Source organism: Oncorhynchus nerka, linkage group LG15 (genome assembly GCF_034236695.1).
Source record: "Oncorhynchus nerka isolate Pitt River linkage group LG15, Oner_Uvic_2.0, whole genome shotgun sequence".
Classification (NCBI taxonomy): domain Eukaryota; kingdom Metazoa; phylum Chordata; class Actinopteri; order Salmoniformes; family Salmonidae; genus Oncorhynchus; species Oncorhynchus nerka.
The window spans coordinates 72,320,327-72,343,526 of record NC_088410.1 but is presented as its reverse complement, the minus strand read 5'-3'; the positions used below and the strand labels follow the sequence as shown (position 1 = coordinate 72,343,526).

Sequence of the window (23,200 nt, the reverse complement as noted above, 5' to 3'; positions counted from 1 at the left end):
TCAAAAAGCTCTTACACTAAAAGGACATTATCATCATTTTCACAGTATTATTCCAACCTCATAGTGTGGAAATATATATAAAACACAGGTTATTCACGTTTTTGACTGCACTGGGGCCTTTAAGGTTTTCAATTAGTAAATGTAATACACACATTCATGAAAAATCTCAACAAATTAAGTCTCATTGAACATATAAAAAGGTAGTTTCACTTTGGACAATCACATTAGCAGACAGATGGAATAAAAAGTATTGTCAAGTGAATCCATGCTGTCGCTCTGATACGGTTTAGTCCTCACAACATGTAATGCAATAAACAGTTCCCTTCCAAGGAACCCATATAAAACAAAACATCAGAAAATAAGAAAACAAAAACAGCTTTTGATACTTTTACTGTATGGCTATCCAACCTTGGCTATCAAAAACTCTATGAAGATTATAATCTATTGATGATTGAATTAGCTATCTTAGTCAACCACTGCCCTCAGTTCTCAATGGAAATAATTCCACCCATTTATAAGATTATCAAGCATACAATCTGGGACATTAGCCATGGAGTGAGCAGACCTCTTTAAGTGGCACTAAAGCAGTACATTCTGAAATAACACTTTACCTTAAAAATAAGCACACACAATAACGCACATTTCATGGAAAACATGAAACCTAGGCCAAAAGGTGACGTAGTGTCATAAGCACTTTTTAGTTTTTAATTTGGCGCTTTGGGGAACAATAACACAATAACTTGTAGGTGTTAAAGGCAACAGAATTACTCCCATCCAGCACCATGTCCAGTACACAGTTAGCTTGACATCCCAACCATATGACAGACAGGAGAAAATTCTGTTTTTAACACACACTAGTCATGGCCCCGGAGGTTGGCCAATAATCACATTCAAATATTAAAGAAATATATGTACATTTGCAGAAATAGGCTAGTAACTTCTATGTGATCTTCACTTTTTGCACTATTCCAGCCTGTTACAGTTTTATGCATGTATGCGTCAAATTCACAATGACAATGCAAGGCAAAATAAACAGCAGTCTCTTGAACTATGTACATTACATGGGAGAACCCCTTAGTATATTAATAGCTAATGCAGCTCTGTAACTAGGATCCCTTTCTCCAGAGGCGGGAGATGGCAGTCTTTAGGGGTTGAGGCATAGTGTAGCTGTACTTCCTTAAAGTCACGCTTATTCTTACAAGTTCCAACTCAAGGCTCTGCCATAAAACTATAAAAACTAACACGAAGTAAACATAATGAGAGAATTGGCTGCCGTATCAGCACCCACTTATGATCTCTATAATTCTAGGATGGGAGCCTTATGCCTTCATAGTTCTATTTTCCTTCTATGTGTACATAGCTAAAGCACACTGCTCCAGCAGAGGTCGGTCCCGATGCACAAAGAATAGGCAAAAGATGAACGCAGAAGGAAAAGACCCAGAATGAAGGAGCAGAGCCAGGCCTAAAGTCAATGAATAGACACAGATGATTCTCATTACAGCAGCTCCGGAGCATTGGCACCTCCACCGGCTCATCCACCATGTGTACTTTCACTTTTTGCAGCTCTTCCTGTAGCCAATACTTTCCCCTTCAGACAGGGCGGTTCCAGTCATTCTATAAGATCACTTCCCTTCCACGTGTCAGTTAGCAGAAGCCGGGCGTCTGAGGTCGTTTGACTCTCACATCCTAATAGACAGTTCCTCTGCTTGACTCACCAACCTAAGTCATAAAAGCAAATAGCTACTGCATGAAGTATGTTGAAGAATCCTCGAAAGATAGAAGTGCAATTCATACGATAGATAAATACATCTGTGTATTATTCTCTGATCCATAGACAGAGAGCTTCTTACAGGAGAGGGGAGGATGAGGAAGGGGGGGGTGTGAAGATTCTGTAATCATTTATATAATAGTTGACATCCCTGGGCTTGGCTGACTCCAGATCAATTTTGGGATAGCTGATCTAATCTTCAATACAGATGACATCACTGGGCTTGCCTGACTTGAGGTCAGGGGTGGTGACGTCCCTCAGCGGGTCGCAGGACTTCTTGTCCAGGTGGCTGGACGGGGGTGGGGGGCCGTTGGACACTAGAAGAGGGGGCCCCGGGGGGGAATAATTTGGGGGGAGGGGGGTGAAGGGATATCAAACAGGGATACCAAAGAAAGGTGCTCAGAAAAATAAATGACCCACATAAAACATTTTAAGCTTTTCATTCCCTAACATATTATTAGAAAGGGACACAGAGCAGCATTTCATCTTACAGTGCTCCATCTTGCAGTTTCTGTCCTCGGCTGTTCAGATAAGGAACATCTCATCTTACAGTTAGACCTACAGTCGTGCAGAGACAGGCCTCTTACCACTGACGTAGGGTCCCAGGGGCATCTGGCTGTAGTTGACCATGGCTCCTCCCACAGGCCCCCCGGAAGCTGCCCCCAAAACCAGTGCTGTACATCTGGGAACAGGCAAATGAGCTCTGGCCGAACGGCTGGAGGTAGAGTACAGAACACAATTTACACATCTTGTCAATGACGACCAAAATGACTTACCAAACCAAAGCACCCCAACTAAACCAAGCCAAACCTACAGTACCCTGAGCCTAACCTTGCTCCAACCAAACTAAACCTAATTGTACCAATCCTAACCCACCTATCGCCTTAACCGAGCCCATGCCCGTACAGTACCTGTTGGGGCGGAGGTTCATTGCCGCGGCTGGTGAGGCGGCTGAGGATGCTCCTCTCAGACATCTGCAGACGGGCAGACACCGGGGGGATCCGGGACAACATGTTGGGAAGCCGCGTCACATCTGCCTTCATATCACTCAGCAGCTCCTCCAGCTGGTTCAGTACTGGAACACACAGACACCGTCAATGACAAGAATGCACTAATGTATCCAATCTTATCTACAGTTGATGCAATACTTAATTTTTATTCACCCAGATCTTGAGTTTGTAGACAGTGTTTTAGTCCTGCTGCTGTGTACACACTGGGAGATGACAGACCTTTGTGCAGCACAGCGTTGGCTGGCTTGTTCCCGGCCAGAGACTCCTTAGACAGGTGCTGGTGGGACTCAGCCAGACACTCCACCTCAGCAAAGCGGGTATTCAGGGCCATAGCCGGGTGGTTGGGGTCCTGGGTCATATTCAGGTACGCTGCCCTTCTTAACTGCTCCTCTATCACCAGAGCCTGCTCCAACAGCTAAAAGAGAGAGAGACTTTTGACATTGTCTTTCTTTAATAATACATCCTCATTTCATTTTATTAAAACCTCACCATCCCCCCCTTTAAAAAATTAATATCCCCTGTACTGCCCTCTACCCCACGATACAAAACAACACATTAGACTAACCAAATCTCACTGCTTCTACAACCATATATCAAACCCATCTTCTCCAGCTGTACAGACAACCCCCCCCCACAACATACAGTGGGGTAAAAAAGTATTTAGTCAGTCATCTTGGGGGAGAACATCACTGCTCTAGAGGAGATCTGCATGGAGGAATGGGCCAAAAAACCAGCAACAGTGTGTGAAAACCTTGTGAAGACTTACAGAAAACGTTTGACCTCTGTCATTGCCAACAAAGGGTATATAAAAAAGTATTGAGATAAACTTGTTATTGACCAAATACTTGTTTTCCACCATAATTTGCAAATAAATTCATTAAAAATCCTACAATGTGATTTTCTTTTCTCATTTTGTCTGTCATAGTTGAAGTGTACCTATGATGAAAATTACAGGCCTCTCGCATCTTTTTAAGTGTGAGAACTTGCACAATTGGTGGCTGACTAAATACTTTTTTGCCCCACTGTGTCTCCTGAAACATCTACACACTTTTTATAATTTTAATAGAACTCACATTCCACCCTAAGACACGCAGAGACCATCCCATTAAACAATAGTAAAGAGTCTGTTATCCCCCCACCTTTGACCCTGTTCCTCCTTGTTAGCTAAATAGCCAACTTTGCCTGAGCAAACAGAAACACAAATCTGTCCTTTTCCTTTTTTGAATACCTGTATCCCATTATAAACATCCCGACAGTAAACTCCACTCCCAACCTCTCACACAGACATTCCAACAGAGACATTAAAGGCATTAACCTGGTGCACACAGAAAACACATGAATCACAGTTTCACTCATGACACAGAAAGGACACACCCATGTCTGACTCCCGGGTCGACCCGGGCCAACCAGCTGTTAGTGGCCAGGCTCAGAGTGTTCCAGTTCTTTAAAAAAAATATTTAGCAAATTTCATTTAACTAGGCAAGTCAGTTAAGAACAAATTCTTATTTACAATGACGGCCTAGGAACAGTGGGTTAACTGCCTTGTTCAGGGGCAGAATAACAGATTTTTACCTTGTCAGCTCGGGGATTCAATCTAGCAACCCTTCGGTTACTGGCCCAACACTCTAACCACTAGACTGCCGCCCAAGTTCACACAAGTCCCCTTTTTTGGGATAGAGAGTCAGAACAGCCCGACGGCAGCTCATTGGCTACTCTCCTACTTTGATGCACTCATGCAACACGCAAAAGAAGTCCAGTCCAATTATTCCCCAGAATTTTTCATAAAACTGTACTGGAAGTCCATCGACCCCCAGTGCACGGCCGGATGCCATTTGGGTTATGGCCTCTGCCAGTTCATGGGAATGTCCATTTCATACCCATGTGCCAGAGAGCGCTTAGGGATTTCTGCAAACAAAACCTCAGCACACATAGGATCACACAGTTCTGCCATAAACAACTCCACGGTTTTATACTAAACTGCCCAAGTCAACTGTAAACTGCCCAAGTCCCTACGTAATTCAGCTAAATTAGCCTGAAGGCCTACATTGCCTTGCCCCGCCAGCTCTACCTCCACTTCACTGATACTATGCTCAAGTTCCCCCTAGCCTCTGAGGATGAGAGAGCTGTATACTGTTGACAGAAAAGCCGAATTTGGACTTTTCCAATATCCCACCATTGACTCAGAGACTGATACTCCTCTCTTCGATGCCCCCATCTTTCCCAAAAAGTCTGGAAGCCTGAGCAAAAAGTGTAAGAACTTTACATTAAACTTCTAATAGGATCCCTGCCGATGCCCTGGTGAAACAGACAGCCGAGCCATGGTTATGTGGTGATCTGAAAAACCTACTGGGAGAATGGTGGCGCCCAGCAGCCTATTACTCTGATTCCTGGACATATAAAACCGATCGAGTCGGGCTGCACTCAGCCTAGCCCCAAAGACCTTCCCCCATGTATACTATCTTGTGTTGGGATATCTAGTTCTCCAAACATCCACTATGTCAAACTGCTTAATGATGTAATTTAACACCCCCACTGAGCCTGAATGAGGCTCCTCCCCATTTCAGTCTTTTGTATAATCCATAGTACAGTTCCAGTCCCCGCCGACCACCAGCGTCTCCTCAGGCACTACCTGTGAGAGTTCCAGTCCCCGCCAACCACCAGCGTCTCCTCAGGCACTACCTGTGAGAGTTCCTGTCTAAGACACTCAAACAGACGCCCCCCCTCTCTCTCCCTGTGTTAGGCGCATACACATTTATAAGGACAATTTTTATTTTATTTTACTACAAGCAGTCTACTCCTACACACCTCCTTTGAGGAGCACATTTTTACGGCCAGGCACGGTGCAACGACTGCCACCCCTGCACTAACATTTGTTCCATGGCTCAACACACTTGCCCCCTTCCACCAGAGCCCCCAATCGACTTCATTCACCACATCACTATGCGTCTCCTGCAGAAACAACACCTGTACTTTTTTTTGTATTACATATTCACCCCAACAGACTCCTCTTTACTACATCTCTGGCACCAATTATATTGAGCGAGCCTACCCGAAGTGTCTCCATAAGAAGTGGGAGAAAAACCAGCAAAGAATAAGACCAATAGCAAAGCTCAAATAGCTCCAGTGCCAGAAAAAAATTATGAATCTAAACAGTGTCTGAAGGTAGACCCTTCCGCACGGTTGTGACCTACTTCCTCAACCTAAACGTTTCCGGGTGAGAGGACACCATGCCCCTCATTTTTCATAGCGTGTTGAACTGATCTTACAAACCTTCCCAGACAGCAAAAAAAAAGCTTCAAGATGAACCTTTTTCCCTTTAGTCTCATTCAGGAACCTTGACAGTTCCCTCACCGTGTACTTTGACCCTTTGCCTCTCAGCTCTGGACCCATTGAGGAGTCAGAAAAAAAAGCATCCTCATCGTCCTCCTCCTCAGACCCCCCCCCCCAGCACCAGGCAAAGGTTCCTTTGCACACTTGACCACACCAACCTCCCCTCCCACCTCCTGTCTTCTCCCCCTTTTTCCTTTTCCGCTTGACACCGTCCTCCACACACCCCTCCAGTCGCTTCCCCTTCCCCACTATACTCTCCTCATCCACTAGCATAACCTGACTAGACGCATCCTCATCTACACAACCCTCCATAGCATGACTAGACCCAGCCTCATCTACACAACCCTCCATAGCATGACTAGACCCAGCCTCATCTACACCACCATCCATAGCATGACTAGACCCAGCCTCATCTACACCACCATCCATAGCATGACTAGACCCAGCCTCATCTACACCACCATCCATAGCATGACTAGACCCAGCCTCATCTACACAACCCTCCATAGCTTGACTAAACCCAGTCTCATCTACACCACCATCTATAGCATGACTAGACCCAGCCTCATCTACACCACCATCCATGTCATGACTAGACCCAGCCTCATCATGACTAGACCCAGCCTCATCTACACCACCATCCATGTCATGACTAGACCCAGCCTCATCTACACCACCATCCATAGCATGACTAGACCCAGCCTCATCTACACCACCATCCATAGCATGACTAGACCCAGCCTCATCTACACCACCATCCATAGCATGACTAGACCCAGCCTCATCTACACAACCCTCCATAGCTTGACTAAACCCAGTCTCATCTACACCACCATCTATAGCATGACTAGACCCAGCCTCATCTACACCACCATCCATGTCATGACTAGACCCAGCCTCATCTACACCACCATCCATGTCATGACTAGACCCAGCCTCATCTACACCACCATCCATGTCATGACTAGACCCAGCCTCATCTACACCACCATCCATGCCATGACTAGACCCAGCCTCATCTACACCACCATCCATGCCATGACTAGACCCAGCCTCATCTACACCACCATCCATGCCATGACTAGACCCAGTCTCATCTACACCACCATCCATGTCATGACTAGACCCAGCCTCATCTACACCACCATCCATGTCATGACTAGACCCAGCCTCATCTACACCACCATCCATGTCATGACTAGACCCATCCTCATCTATACCACCATCCATGTCATGACCAGACCCAGTCTCATCTACACCACCATCCATGTCATGACTAGACCCAGCCTCATCTACACCACCATCCATGTCATGACTAGACCCATCCTCATCTACACCACCATCCATGTCATGACTAGACCCAGTCTCATCTACACCACCATCTATAGCATGACTAGGCCCAGCCTCATCCACACCACCATCTATAGCATGACTAGGCCCAGCCTCATCTACACCACCATGTATAGCATGACTTGGCCCAGCCTCATCTACACCACCATCCATGTCATGACTAGACCCAGTCTCATCTACACCACCATCTATAGCATGACTAGGCCCAGCCTCATCTACACCACCATCTATAGCATGACTAGGCCCAGCCTCATCTACACCACCATCTATAGAATGACTAGGCCCAGCCTCATCTACACCACCATCTATAGCATGACTTGGCCCAGCCTCATCTACACCAATATCCATAGCATGACTAGACCCATCCTCATCTACACCACCATCCATAACATGACTAGGCCCAGCCTCATCTACACCACCATCCATGTCATGTCATGACTAGACCCAGCCTCATCTACACCACCATCCATAGCATGACTAGACCCAGCCTCATCTACACCACCATCCATGTCATGACTAGACCCAGCCTCATCTACACCACCATCCATAGCATGACTAGACCCAGCCTCATCTACACCACCATCCATAGCATGACTAGACCCAGCCTCATCTACACCACCATCCATAGCATGACTAGACCCAGCCTCATCTACACAACCCTCCATAGCTTGACTAAACCCAGTCTCATCTACACCACCATCTATAGCATGACTAGACCCAGCCTCATCTACACCACCATCCATGTCATGACTAGACCCAGCCTCATCTACACCACCATCCATGTCATGACTAGACCCAGCCTCATCTACACCACCATCCATGTCATGACTAGACCCAGCCTCATCTACACCACCATCCATGTCATGACTAGACCCAGCCTCAACTACACCACCATCCATGCCATGACTAGACCCAGCCTCATCTACACCACCATCCATGCCATGACTAGACCCAGTCTCATCTACACCACCATCCATGTCATGACTAGACCCAGCCTCAACTACACCACCATCCATGCCATGACTAGACCCAGTCTCATCTACACCACCATCCATGTCATGACTAGACCCAGCCTCATCTACACCACCATCCATGTCATGACTAGACCCAGCCTCATCTACACCACCATCCATAGCATGACTAGACCCAGCCTCATCTACACCACCATCCATGTCATGACTAGACCCAGCCTCATCTACACCACCATCCATGTCATGACTAGACCCAGCCTCATCTACACCACCATCCATGTCATGACTAGACCCAGCCTCAACTACACCACCATCCATGCCATGACTAGACCCAGTCTCATCTACACCACCATCCATGTCATGACTAGACCCAGCCTCATCTACACCACCATCCATGTCATGACTAGACCCAGCCTCATCTACACCACCATCCATAGCATGACTAGACCCAGCCTCATCTACACCACCATCCATGCCATGACTAGACCCAGTCTCATCTACACCACCATCCATGTCATGACTAGACCCAGCCTCAACTACACCACCATCCATGCCATGACTAGACCCAGTCTCATCTACACCACCATCCATGTCATGACTAGACCCAGCCTCATCTACACCACCATCCATGTCATGACTAGACCCAGCCTCATCTACACCACCATCCATAGCATGACTAGACCCAGCCTCATCTACACCACCATCCATGTCATGACTAGACCCAGCCTCATCTACACCACCATCCATGTCATGACTAGACCCAGCCTCATCTACACCACCATTCATAGCATGACTAGACCCAGCCTCATCTACACCACCATCCATGTCATGACTAGACCCAGCCTCATCTACACCACCATCCATGTCATGACTAGACCCATCCTCATCTACACCACCATCCATAACATGACTAGGCCCAGCCTCATCTACACCACCATCCATGTCATGTCATGACTAGACCCAGCCTCATCTACACCACCATCCATAGCATGACTAGACCCAGCCTCATCTACACCACCATCCATGTCATGACTAGACCCAGCCTCATCTACACCACCATCCATAGCATGACTAGACCCAGCCTCATCTACACCACCATCCATAGCATGACTAGACCCAGCCTCATCTACACCACCATCCATAGCATGACTAGACCCAGCCTCATCTACACAACCCTCCATAGCTTGACTAAACCCAGTCTCATCTACACCACCATCCATGTCATGACTAGACCCAGTCTCATCTACACCACCATCTATAGCATGACTAGGCCCAGCCTCATCCACACCACCATCTATAGCATGACTAGGCCCAGCCTCATCTACACCACCATCTATAGCATTACTAGGCCCAGCCTCATCTACACCACCATCCATGTCATGACTAGACCCAGTCTCATCTACACCACCATCTATAGCATGACTAGGCCCAGCCTCATCTACGCCACCATCTATAGCATGACTAGGCCCAGCCTCATCTACACCACCATCTATAGCATGACTAGGCCCAGCCTCATCTATACCAATATCTATAGCATGACTAGGCCCAGCCTCATCTACACCACCATCTATAGCATGACTAGGCCCAGCCTCATCTACACCACCATCTATAGCATGACTAGGCCCAGCCTCATCTACACCACCATCTATAGCATGACTAGGCCCAGCCTCATCTACACCACCATCTATAGCATGACTAGGCCCAGCCTCATCTACACCACCATCTATAGCATGACTAGGCCCAGCCTCATCTACACCAATATCTATAGCATGACTAGGCCCAGCCTCATCTACACCACCATCTATAGCATGACTAGGCCCAGCCTCATCTACACCACCATCTATAGCATGACTAGGCCCAGCCTCATCTACACCACCATCTATAGCATGACTAGGCCCAGCCACTGTGGCCTGCGATTCCATGGCCCCTTAAAACGCTGTCCTCTTCCTCCCTAACTTAAAAAAACAAACTAAACTAATAGTGCTTTAGAGATATTGAATGTTGTTTTGCCCACTATTCAGATTCAGGATGTCCACAAATGTGTTTTTATGACAGCAAGAAGCATCTCACCTTAAAGCGGCGAGCCAGGAACTTGTTCTTCATCTCCAGGTAGTTCCCCTTGTGCATCTCAGTCTTGAAGGGCTCATTGAGGATGGCATAACGTGGGTCGTTCTGAATGTCCTGCCAGCGGGCATAGCCATGTCTGAGGTTCCCCCGTCAGTGAAAACAAACATTATAAAATAACTTCACATCACAAATAGCTTTAAGACTTCAGCTCCTCTGAGACCAGACAAGTGAATTACTGTGCACTGTGAATTCTGACCAGCTCTGTAAGATGCAGAGGAAGGATACGTTACGATGCCAGCCAGCAACCAGTAGTCGTGGCGACGGTGCCAGATGTCATACATCTTCCCAGATGACACAGCGGCCCGCTCCTCGTTCTGCCACAGGGTGTGTAGCTCTGACAGAGATGAACAAACATTAGACCTGACCAAACATGTAGTGTTCCTTCCTATACCTTAGCTGTCCTGTATGGCTCAATTGGTAGAGCATGGCGATTGTAACACCAGGATTGTAGGTTTGATTCCTGCTGGGGCCACCCATACAAAAAATACATGCACAAATAAGTGCTTTGGATACAAGTGTCTGCTAAATGGCATATATTAACTTGTTATACTACCTGTATCTCCTGCTCATCCCTCACCTGTGAAGCCTCCGTCGGCGATGTTGAACATGAACCTCATTTTGAAGCCGTTCTTCTCCACCTCCCTCCTGATGTCCTCCGTCTCCTCCTGTGCTTCTTTCTCACCATTAAGCCTGCCCTCGGGCACTGGCATGTCCTCGCTCTTGGGCTCGTCTGAAAAAACTAAGTAAATGGATTGACAAGATTCCATTTTTGAGTTCCACCCTCAGGAAAAAGTGTTACCTCACTATTATACAGTAATGTGTCTTTCACTCTTGCCACTCAAAGAGTGAGAAGGTTTTCAGGTTTTTCTTGTTCTGCATTTACCTGGCTTCAGTTCCTTTTCCTCAGGTTTGGCTGGGGCAGGATCACTGTCTCCTTTATCTAAAGACTTCTCTGTCTCTCTACAAGGCTCCGCTAGGGGGTCATAGACAGACACATGGCCAAATCAAAACAGAGAAATGTCACAACTGACTTTTATGTGGTGGGACAAACCAAAGCCAATACATTAACCATTTACATCTCATTGGATCATAATAACCATGAAATGCACCACTCACCTTTTGGTGAGCTTTGATTGGACGACAGCTCTGTCTGTTTGGATGGAGGCTCTTTAAGATTGGTGAATGGCTCTGGAAGTGTGCAGGGTGTGTCTGTCCTTTCACTACTCTCCTCTGAGGAGACTGGCTTGTCCTCTGTGCTGCACTTCACTGTCTCATCCCTGTCAGCAGCCTTGTCTGTCTTCCCTACCTGGGAAGATGACTCTGTACTTAGATTAGTCTGGAGAGACAACCATCACAGATGAAGAGGGAGAGATAGATGGGGGAGAAAGAGAGAGCGAGAGAGAGAGACAGATGGGGGAGAAAGAGAGAGCGAGAGAGAGAGAGACAGATGGGGGAGAAAGAGAGAGCGAGAGACAGATGGGGGAGAAAGAGAGAGCGAGAGGGAGAGACAGATGGGGGAGAAAGAGAGAGCGAGAGAGAGAGAGACAGATGGGGGAGAAAGAGAGAGAGAGAGAGAGACAGATGGGGGAGAAAGAGAGAGAGAGAGAGAGACAGATGGGGAGAAAGAGAGAGAGAGAGAGAGACAGATGGGGGAGAAAGAGAGAGAGAGAGAGACAGATGGGGAGAAAGAGAGAGAGAGAGAGAGAGAGAGACAGATGGGGAGAAAGAAGAGAGAGAGAGAGAGACAGATGGGGGAGAAAGAGAGAGAGAGAGACAGATGGGGAGAGAGAGAGAGAGAGAGACAGATGGGGGAGAAAGAGAGAGAGAGAGAGACAGATGGGGGAGAAAGAGAGAGAGAGAGAGAGAGACAGATGGGGGGAGAAAGAGAGAGAGAGAGAGAGAGACAGATGGGGAGAAAGAGAGAGGGAGAGAGAGAGACAGATGGGGGAGAAAGAGAGAGAGAGAGAGAGACAGATGGGGGAGAAAGAGAGAGAGAGAGAGAGAGAGACAGATGGGGAGAAAGAGAGAGAAAGACAGATGGGGGAGAAAGAGAGAGCGAGAGAGAGACAGATGGGGGAGAAAGAGAGCGAGAGAGAGAGAGACAGATGGGGGAGAAAGAGAGAGCGAGAGAGAGAGAGAGACAGATGGGGGAGAGAGAGAGAGAGAGAGAGAGACAAATGGGGGAGAAAGCGAGAGAGAGAGAGAGAGAGAGAGAGAGAGAGAGAGACAGATGGGAGAGAAAGAGAGAGAGAGAGAGAAAGAGAGAGACAGATGGGAGAGAAAGAGAGAGAGAGAGAGAGAGAGCGACAGATGGGGGAGAAAGAGAGAGAGACAGAGAGTCAGTTTACATTAAAAGGTGATAGTTAGAAGGTGACATATGTTTTGAATTATAAGAACGGTTCAATTAGATGTAGGGGAAAAGAACAGTATGAAGACAGAGGGATAAGGAGGATACGAGACAAGGCAATTCAGGAACATTTCAGAAGAAGAGGAGTGAACTCTGACCTCCAGTTCTGGTAGTTTCTTGTACTCTAATTCTGTGGTCTCCTTGTCTTCAGTAGGCCCTGAGGTTGAGTCCATCTTCTCTGTAAAAACAGCAAATCAATCACCAACATTGTCTCTCATTTCCTGTTTAATAAATCTAATGAACTAACATATGTGAAACAGACACACACACAAACAAACACACATACTACACACTGGACACGGTAAAGATGTGTAGTTCGTGCCACCGCTTGGAAGAAGCTACAAATGGACATGAAACTGCAGGAGCTGGTCTTCTTGAATGAGTTCAAAGTTAGGCTCAAATCTCTGGTGGACAATAAAGTGAGGGGCTGAATGTTTTGACCCTTAGATGCACCACACCTTCCCAAATATTTCTTGCCTGCTCAATGTGTAAATGTATGTTTTTAAACTGTTGTGCTTTGTGTTTTATGTTGTAATTATGTCTGAAACTGTGTGCTGCTATTTTGGCCAGGTCTCTCTTGGAAAATATTTTTTAAAATGTTTATCTCAATGAGACTAACCTGGCAAAAAACTAAAAAACAAATGTGACTCTGACCTGGTGGGACAGGAGTGCCAGGAGGCTGGGGTGTGGCTGCAGGGCTGGCAGGGACAGGGGTGTTGGGGTCAGAGGACAGACTCTCAGTCAGTTTCTTCAACTCTAGTCCAAGTGGGATCAGGTCTGGAGTGCTGTACTTTCCATTGACATGCTCAAACTCCTGGACCTGGATACAGACACAACAGTGAGATAACAATCTATGAGAGGACACTGGGTTTCTCCACCATTCTAGACGTTGTATTGAAGGCATGCTATCTAAAACCAGATGCTAAAGCAGGGAACCAGCCTTACTAAATCTAAACATTGCTCATCCCAGTTAGGAGGGGAACTAGTTGTTTTCTGCTGGGTTTAATTTATGTGATTGGTTGGTTAATTTGAATGATTGGTTGATGTGTACCTTTTTCCTGACCAGAGACATAACTCCGATCCTGGTGAGGACATGTTGGCGGGACAGCCCCTCTCGTGGGACACCGTCTGCAAAGGTCTCCGCTCCGTCTGCCCCCGGCTCACAAAGATGTCTCATGAACAGGGACACATAGGCCCTAGAGAGACAGGGAGACATCATACACAGACGGGTGTGCATTTGAATGGGACGTAATGTAATGGTGAACAGTAGAGACTGTTGAGATGCCGTTGAATCCCAGTTCAAATACTCCTGAATACAAGGTGAGCTTTAAATACCTGAACTCTTTCTCACTCTTCCCTCTCAGGTCTCTGACCAGCCAGTGAGAGTTGAAGGCGTCCTGAGGAGGCATGCCCCAGCGCATGATAGCATTGAGGAAGGCCTTCCGCTGACGGGTGTTGAACCCCAGCACCTGGCACAGGGCATTATACCCACTAGTCAAATCAACACGCACACACGTTGTCTACTAAAATAAAACCAGAGTGCTTCCTTCCTTACCTCGATGTTGCCCCCTACGCGTGCCAGCAGGGGTGGCAGAGGTTTGTCCCTGTCACTCTTCAGCTGTCTGCGAGAGTGCCTGCGCCCACCTACAGAGAAACACCCCCACCATCAGACAGGTGCCTCAGTAACATCTTACCAATGATAGGTTCCAGGCCCATCTACACAGAGCAGAGCTGGCACTGAGCGAGTTATCTATAACGTAGTGATTACGCAGGTCTCATTGACACCCACCTTCCGGCCTCTCCTCGAAATCTTCGTCCTCGTCCTCGGACCCCACGGAGTACTCGGAATGATTGTCTGAAAGATCATCCTGCCACTCTGAGCCACAGATCAGATCAGAGAGAAACAGCACAGTGCATTCACTTCTGCAGGGGCCCACTAGGGGGGGGGGGGGGGGGGCTGGCACTGCAGACCACTACAGTGGGCATGCACACTACTCCACTAGGGGGCAGGCATCCTCTACTGACTACTACTGACTAGCAGCAGAGCCTCTGTCTGCTCGGTCCTCCCAGCCACTACACTGGTGGACTGTGCTCTTCATCAACACTTTGTCTCGGAGTGTGCTTTTGCTTTAGATGGGTTTTAAAACAGTTCCCCTTCAGTCTCAAATACCTATTGTTGAACTATGGGGGATCGTGTTAAAGAGCACCTCAACACAACTTACATGCTGTAAAATATAAAGCAATACAGCTTCTAAATGTGTCACTATTTCCAAGCAAGCTGCTATAGTTATACACACATAACCAAGAAGAGGTATAGTGTGCCACTCGTGTTACCAGAGGTATATCTAGAGGGATGCTTAGTTCACTAAACTTTTCCCTAGGAGGGGGAATAATCATATAGTTCCTGTTAAAGCAGAAGAGAATAGCAGGTCAGAGTGTACAGTATGAGGCAAACCTTGGTCCTCCTGAGACGTGTCGTTGTAGTTGACCTGCTTGCGGATGCGTTTGCCTTTGCCCAGGTTACGGGCCAGGTCCTCCTGCTGCTGCTCATAGTGGTGCCTCAGCAGCTTCTCCCAGTAGTCTGGATCCACATTCTCCTCCTGCTTAATGATCTCCCGCTGGGGCTCCTCCTGAACACACGCACACCCACAGACACACACAGTGAGAATACTGAACAAGGAAACAAGGATACTACTGGGTAAACAAAGTGGTTACCATAGCTACTACTGATTAAAGTGAGAATACAATGAAGAGAGACGACTGCATACACATACACACACTGTGAGAATACTGAACAGAGCCACTCCTAGACATAGACACCTCCAATGCTGACTGAGTGTGTGTGTCCTTACCTCCGCGTCCTCGTCTTTGACCACATACTGGGCCACCTTGAAGGAGCTGAGGTATTCGTTCATGTTCTGGATCTCAGTGTCCTCCGTGGCATTCTGGCTACGGTCCAGCAGCTTGGAGATGGCATTGTCATCATAGTGAATGACACTGCCCTCATCTCCATCCTTTATGTCCCCTGGAGTAAGCACACGATTCACAATATACTGTGTCAGAGGAACACAGACTTACATCTTGTTCAAATCAAGTTAAAAACTACAATATGTTCCTGGTAAAACAGGTTTGACTTTTTCATACAGCAATGAATTATAATTGTGACACATTGTAGTCAGTGTAGTCAGTACGCGCATCATTAGTCTTACACAGTTTCTGGTGGGAACCCATGGCCCGAGCGGCCGCCTCCATCTCATCCTTGAAGAGCTCCTCAGTGCCAAACTTGAGGATGTCGTCCAGCTCCTGTTTGGACATGGAGCCGGTTTTGGAGCCCAGGCCGGGCCTCACCACAAGGTGGGTCAACATCATCTTCCTCTTGGCCACCTGGGTGATACGCTCCTCCACGCTGGCCCGTGTCACAAAGCGATAGATCATCACCTTCTTGTTCTGACCTATACGGTGGGCCCTGCTGAATGCCTGCAGCAGAGAGATGGAGGGAGTGAGAGAGGAACAGAGACAGAGACAGATACAGAAACAGAACAGGGTGTCAAGGAGGAAGAGAAATGGAAAGAGACTATTCACAACTCTGTGAGGGTTCTAATGCATACAGACAACAGTTTATTATGTAGCCTGTCTTAGTGTGTACCATGTCCCACAGTACCTGGATATCGTTGTGAGGGTTCCAGTCTGAGTCGTAGATGATGACGGTGTCTGCCGTGGCTAGGTTGATGCCCAGGCCTCCAGCTCGGGTGGAGAGCAGGAAGCAGAACTGCTGTGCGCCCGGTGCTGCAGTAGAAATTAAGTCACACAGTCATGGAGTGTGTACGCAAGTGTGTGAGTATAAGTGCTGTCTGTGCTGCTCCCTGCTGGACAAAGACAGAACATCAGCGTAACTCACCATTGAAGCGGTCGATAGCCTCCTGTCGTAGCCCCCCTGTGATGCCTCCATCGATGCGTTCATATTTGTAGCCCTCATATTCCAGAAAGTCCTCAAGCAGATCCAGCATCTTAGTCATCTGCGAGAAGATGAGAACTCTGTGTCCTTCATCTTTGAGTTTCTTCAGCATCTTCTGGAGCAGGGTGAGTTTGCCTGAGGACTTGACCAGCTGGTTCCCATCATAAGAGCCATTGGGTAACACTGGCGCCTCCTGCATTTACACAAAGAGCAAATGACCCAATGAGAAAGCACAGCACCTCACACACAGACAGTCAACTCTCACTGATAAACACAAATACCTGCATGTTGGCAACCTATAAACTTCTACAATACATAACTTCCCTTTGCCCTCTCTCCTCCTCATCACTCCCTCTCTCCTCCTCATCACTCCCTCTCTCCTCCTCATCACTCCCTCCCTCACCATGGCTGCCACTGGGAACAGGTAGGGGTGGTTGCAACACTTCTTCAGGTCCATCATGATGTTGAGAAGGGACACCTGGTTGCCCCCGCTCTTGGAGTTGAGCGCCTCAAAGTTCCGCGTCAGGATGAACTTGTAGTACTTCCTGTTAGTCAGAGGTCAAAGGTGAGAGGCGGGATTAAGCCTGGGGGTACAACTCAGAAGAGGTTTTATACAACAATGTGAGGTCCAATAGAAAAGTACTAGAAGAAGACTAACTAACTTCTGCATGGGGCTGAGCTCCACTCGTACAATGAGCTCTGTCTTGGAAGGCATGTTCTTGAAGACATCAGCCTTCAGTCTCCTGAGCATGTGTGGGCCCAGCAGGTCATGCAGCTTCTTGATCTGGTCCTCCTTGGAGATGTCTGCAAACTCTTCCAGAAAGCCCTCCAGGTTACTGCAGAAAGAGAGAGCACAGACACAGCAAAACAGTTTATAGATACCTTTTAAAGACGGTACAGTCAATGTTAAAATGAGCAATGGAAGCCTTGGCTTCAGGCAGTACTGTAAGGAGGACCCTGTGGTCACCATTGCATCTCCCTAAGCAGTAGCTCTTTACGCTCTGCTACAGCAGCAGATAGCAGGCCCCATAGGCAGACTGCCAGGCTAATGGAGGGGCCCCAGTGGGGGATACAGTACAGCTCTTACTTAAATCTCTCTGGGGTGAGGAAGTTGAGGAGGTGAAACAGCTCCTCCAGGTTGTTCTGCAGAGGAGTGCCAGTCAGTAGCAGCTTATAGTAGATCTTATAACCGTTGAGGATTCTGAAAAACTAAGGTACAGTGACAGAGACATTAGAGGCTCAACCAAGCCACAAATAGAGTTGAGTAATAATTATATACGAGGTTGATGAAGTTGAAAGGGAGAAGATGGATAATATATTGATAATAGATTGTAAAGAAATCAGATTTTAGATCTTAAGAAACGGACTATTAGACAATTTACCAGTGACAAATACAATAATGACCAATTATATCAATTTGTTGATTTAATTTGAGGTGTCGGGTTACCTTTGACTGGTTGTTCTTCAGTCTGTGGGCCTCGTCCACCACTAGACAGGCCCAGTTAATGGAGCCCAGAATGGTCTGATCAATGGTAATCAGCTCATATGATGTCAACAACACATGGAACTTGATGGCACTGTCTTTCTGTCAAGACCAAAACAGAGATTCTAGATATGACAACCACTCTCCTTTCAATGTAAATTACACGCTTGTCGATGTTCACTGAGATTCAATACATTGTAACTGTAGTTTGGGGATACCTTCATACGGAAGACCTTGCGGCCTGTCTTGACTGTACTGTCCTCAAAAGTGAACTCGTTCTCCCTGATGACCGCTCGGCTATCTTTGTCCCCAGTGTAAGTGACCACGTAGAAGTCTGGGGCCCACATCTCAAACTCCCTCTCCCAGTTGATGATGGTGGACAGGGGGGCACTGACCAGGTATGGCCCTTTGGAGTGACCCTGAAGGGGGGGGGGGGGGGGGCATGTTTCAGTCATGACTAAAGATACTATTTGACAATATATGCAACATAAATTGTATTACTTTAATCAGTACTGATTCTATTGTGTTGTATTTACCCAAAGGAGAAGTTTTCGTTTATACAACCAAATGTCTATTTTTGATGTAAATGGTATGTTATAGAAAAAGGTGTCTGGACCCTTCTATAAAATGTTATTTACATCAAAAATAGACATTTGGTTGTAAAAATAAAACTTGTCCTTTAATAACGTCATAGAACATTAATACCAAACAAATAGACCCCTGTTCTGTATGAGCCTGTCCTCCTCACCCACCTCCTTGTAGAGCGAGTAGAGGAACACGATGGTCTGGACAGTCTTGCCCAGGCCCATCTCGTCTGCCAGGATAGTGTCTGTGCCCTGTGCCCAGGAGAACCGTAACCAGTTCAGACCCTCCAGCTGGTACGGATGCAGGGTGCCCCCAGTGGCATTGATGTACCAGGGTTGATGTTCAAACTTGATGGTAGGCTAGTGACAGAGAGAGAATAACCAGAGGTATATCAGTTGATTGTTAAGCTAATAGGACTGTATGTTTTAGTCCCTAGTAATGATGGCCACTCACATCTATAATTGGGGCATCGGGGGGGATTTCTCTCTCTCTCCTCTTCTCCTCCTCTTTGCCCTTCTTTCCCTTTCTCACCACTAAGGGGCGCTGGTCATCACCAATCATCTGCTCCCTGTCAAATCACAGTAGATATTAACAAATAGTCAACTCAGGATGTGAAATCATGTGAAACAAATATGCTTGTATGCTTGTGTGTGTACTAGAGAGAGCGAGAGAGACACAGAGAGGGAGAGCGAGACAGAGACACAGAGAGATGGATAGAGAGACAGAGGGAAAAAGAGAGAGCGAGACAGACACAGAGGGAAAGAGAGAGACAGAGAGAGAGACAGAGAGATAAAACAAAGTGTGAGATCTGAGCTGACCTGTGGTCCCAGTAGGAGTGTTTGCTGTGGTGATACTCAGGGACATCAAAGTCATCCACCTCCCAGGTGCACTGGTCATAGGGCAGGTCTCTCCACTTGATCATGTAGTGTACATCTCCATCCTTATCATAACTGCAGGGACCGCAAGGAACAATGACAGTCAAAACTCTGTGAGCTTTTGGATTGAACCTCAGAATACAAAGACAATTACTTGTACACATTTCAAACCTGGGACAACAATGTTTTATGATGCTGTAGATATGACTGTCTTTACTCCATTGTATACAAAGTGGTGAGTGTGAGTCTGGGTGAGAGAAAGTCCTTATAGGGAGAGGACAGTGTGTGTATGAAGTGAGCACCTGTGGTTGATGATCCTGTGGATGACCATCCACTCTGGCTTGATGCCGTAGCGGTAGAATCTCTCCTCCATGGCAGCATACTGCAGGTCTTTACTCTTCCTCTTCTCGTTGTTCAGCTCCTCCTCCCCAGAACCGTAGTCGTACGGAGGGGGCTCGTCCATGTCGTTCTTCCGCTGGTAGTTACGGTACATCACCGCATGGTACAGCTCTAACTGCACACACCAGAGACAAGGGCATGGCTTAACCAACAATGCTGCGGAAAAAGTATGACATGAAGTTGCCTTACATTTTCTTGTCATATTTGTGACAATGTGCTGTGACGTGTTGTCTTGTAAGCAGGCAAGTCCACAAACAGAGGTGTACCTTCCCCTTTGACCTCTCACTGGCCAAGTGCCATTTTGAGTGGTGGTATAATTATAAAAACATTTGTATACTGTTTTTGTTGCTGTTGTTCTGAACCCACTGCCCACAAGTTCGCCCCCCCACCCTTGCCTGTACGGAGATTGCGCACCCTTGCCTGTACGGAGATTGCGCACCCTTGCCTGTACGGAGATTGCGCACCCTTGCCTGTACGGAGATTGCGCACCCTTGCCTGTACGGAGATTGCGCACCCTTGCCTGTACGGAGATTGCGCACCCTTGCCTGTACGGAGATTGCGCACCCTTGCCTGTACGGAGATTGCGCACCCTTGCCTGTACGGAGATTGCGCGCCCTTGCCTGTACGGAGATTGCGCACCCTTGCCTGTACGGAGATTGCGCACCCTGCCTGTACGGAGATTGCGCACCCTTGCCTGTACGGAGATTGCGCACCTTGCCTGTACGGAGATTGCGCACCCTGTGGAGATTGCCTGTACGGAGATTGCGCACCCTTGCCTGTACGGAGATTGCGCACCCTTGCCTGTACGGAGATTGCGCACCCTTGCCTGTACGGAGATTGCGCACCCTTGCCTGTACGGAGATTGCGCACCCTTGCCTGTACGGAGATTGCGCACCCTTGCCTGTACGGAGATTGCGCACCCTTGCCTGTACGGAGATTGCGCGCGCCCGGTATCCAAACATGCATGGCTTGAAATGCAGTCACAGGTCGAGTGTGTGTAGCAAGCTACTTAGTGTAAATATCAACAGTACTGCCACAGCAGCATAACACTTGATAACACCTGATTTACATCATCAATATTCGGTTTGATCTTCTGATAGCCTACGTGCAGCACTTCATTTATTTCCTGATCAGAAAGAAAATAAATAATTCAGAACACCATGAGTAGGCCTAAAATTTCAAATCAAATATTATTTGTCACATGCTTTGTATACAACAGGTGTAGACTAACAGTGAAATGCTTACTTATGAGTCCTTCTCCAACAATGCACAGTTAAAGATACAGTATACAGGGAGTAGAAAATAACATGTCTATACAGTATACAGGGAGTAGAAAATAACATGTCTATACAGTATACAGGGAGTAGACAATAACATGTCTATACAGTATACAGGGAGCAGACAATAACATGGCTATAGAGAATACAGGGAGTAGAAAAGAACATGGCTATAGAGAATACAGGGAGTAGAAAAGAACATGGCTATAGAGAATACAGGGAGCAGACAATAACATGGCTATAGAGAATACAGGGAGCAGACAATAACATGGCTATAGAGAATACAGGGAGCAGACAATAACATGGCTATAGAGAATACAGGGAGCAGACAATAACATGGCTATAGAGAATACAGGGAGCAGACAATAACATGGCTATAGAGAATACAGGGAGCAGACAATAACATGGCTATAGAGAATACAGGGAGCAGACAATAACATGGCTATAGAGAATACAGGAAGCAGACAATAACATGGCTATAGAGAATACAGGGAGCAGACAATAACATGGCTATAGAGAATACAGGGAGCAGACAATAACATGGCTATAGAGAATACAGGGAGCAGACAATAACATGGCTATAGAGAATACAGGAAGCAGACAATAACATGGCTATAGAGAATACAGGGAGCAGACAATAACATGGCTATAGAGAATACAGGGAGCAGACAATAACATGGCTATAGAGAATACAGGGAGCAGACAATAACATGGCTATAGAGAATACAGGGAGCAGACAATAACATGGCTATAGAGAATACAGGGAGCAGACAATAACATGGCTATAGAGAATACAGGGAGCAGACAATAACATGGCTATAGAGAATACAGGGAGCAGACAATAACATGGCTATAGAGAATACAGGGAGCAGACAATAACATGGCTATAGAGAATACAGGGAACAGACAATAACATGGCTATAGAGAATACAGGGAGCAGACAATAACATGGCTATAGAGAACACAGGGAGCAGACAATAACATGGCTATAGAGAATACAGGGAGCAGACAATAACATGGCTATAGAGAATACAGGGAGCAGACAATAACATGTCTATACAGTATACAGGGAGCAGACAATAACATGGCTATAGAGAATACAGGGAGCAGACAATAACATGGCTATAGAGTATACAGGGAGCAGACAATAACATGGCTATAGAGAATACAGGGAGCAGACAATAACATGGCTATAGAGAATACAGGGAGCAGACAATAACATGGCTATAGAGAATACAGGGAGCAGACAATAACATGTCTATACAGTATACAGGGAGCAGACAATAACATGGCTATAGAGAATACAGGGAGCAGACAATAACATGGCTATAGAGAATACAGGGAGCAGACAATAACATGGCTATAGAGAACACAGGGAGCAGACAATAACATGGCTATAGAGAATACAGGGAGCAGACAATAACATGGCTATAGAGAATACAGGGAGCAGACAATAACATGTCTATACAGTATACAGGGAGCAGACAATAACATGGCTATAGAGAATACAGGGAGCAGACAATAACATGGCTATAGAGTATACAGGGAGCAGACAATAACATGGCTATAGAGAATACAGGGAGCAGACAATAACATGGCTATAGAGAATACAGGGAGCAGACAATAACATGGCTATAGAGAATACAGGGAGCAGACAATAACA

At 46.8% G+C, this 23,200-nt stretch overlaps 1 protein-coding gene across 1 annotated transcript in view; it reads right to left on the bottom strand.

Annotated features, from left to right (window-relative positions):
- Positions 1-118: 118 nt before the first annotated feature.
- LOC115143263 (chromodomain-helicase-DNA-binding protein 5-like) overlaps positions 119-23,200 on the bottom strand; it is a 52,306-nt gene continuing 29,224 nt past the window's right edge. The window contains 30 exon segments of the mRNA XM_029683471.2: positions 119-2,085; positions 2,356-2,416; positions 2,418-2,483; positions 2,680-2,843; positions 2,932-3,193; positions 10,500-10,632; positions 10,782-10,890; positions 11,134-11,295; positions 11,440-11,529; positions 11,673-11,892; positions 13,062-13,141; positions 13,618-13,783; positions 14,015-14,159; positions 14,299-14,432; positions 14,519-14,607; positions 14,753-14,839; positions 15,419-15,593; positions 15,816-15,988; positions 16,173-16,440; positions 16,625-16,749; positions 16,862-17,111; positions 17,322-17,463; positions 17,581-17,754; positions 18,006-18,127; positions 18,366-18,503; positions 18,620-18,820; positions 19,154-19,345; positions 19,440-19,554; positions 19,805-19,936; positions 20,164-20,375. Of these exon segments, the coding sequence (XP_029539331.1) occupies positions 1,961-2,085; positions 2,356-2,416; positions 2,418-2,483; positions 2,680-2,843; positions 2,932-3,193; positions 10,500-10,632; positions 10,782-10,890; positions 11,134-11,295; positions 11,440-11,529; positions 11,673-11,892; positions 13,062-13,141; positions 13,618-13,783; positions 14,015-14,159; positions 14,299-14,432; positions 14,519-14,607; positions 14,753-14,839; positions 15,419-15,593; positions 15,816-15,988; positions 16,173-16,440; positions 16,625-16,749; positions 16,862-17,111; positions 17,322-17,463; positions 17,581-17,754; positions 18,006-18,127; positions 18,366-18,503; positions 18,620-18,820; positions 19,154-19,345; positions 19,440-19,554; positions 19,805-19,936; positions 20,164-20,375 (4,512 nt within the window). The 3' untranslated portion in view covers positions 119-1,960.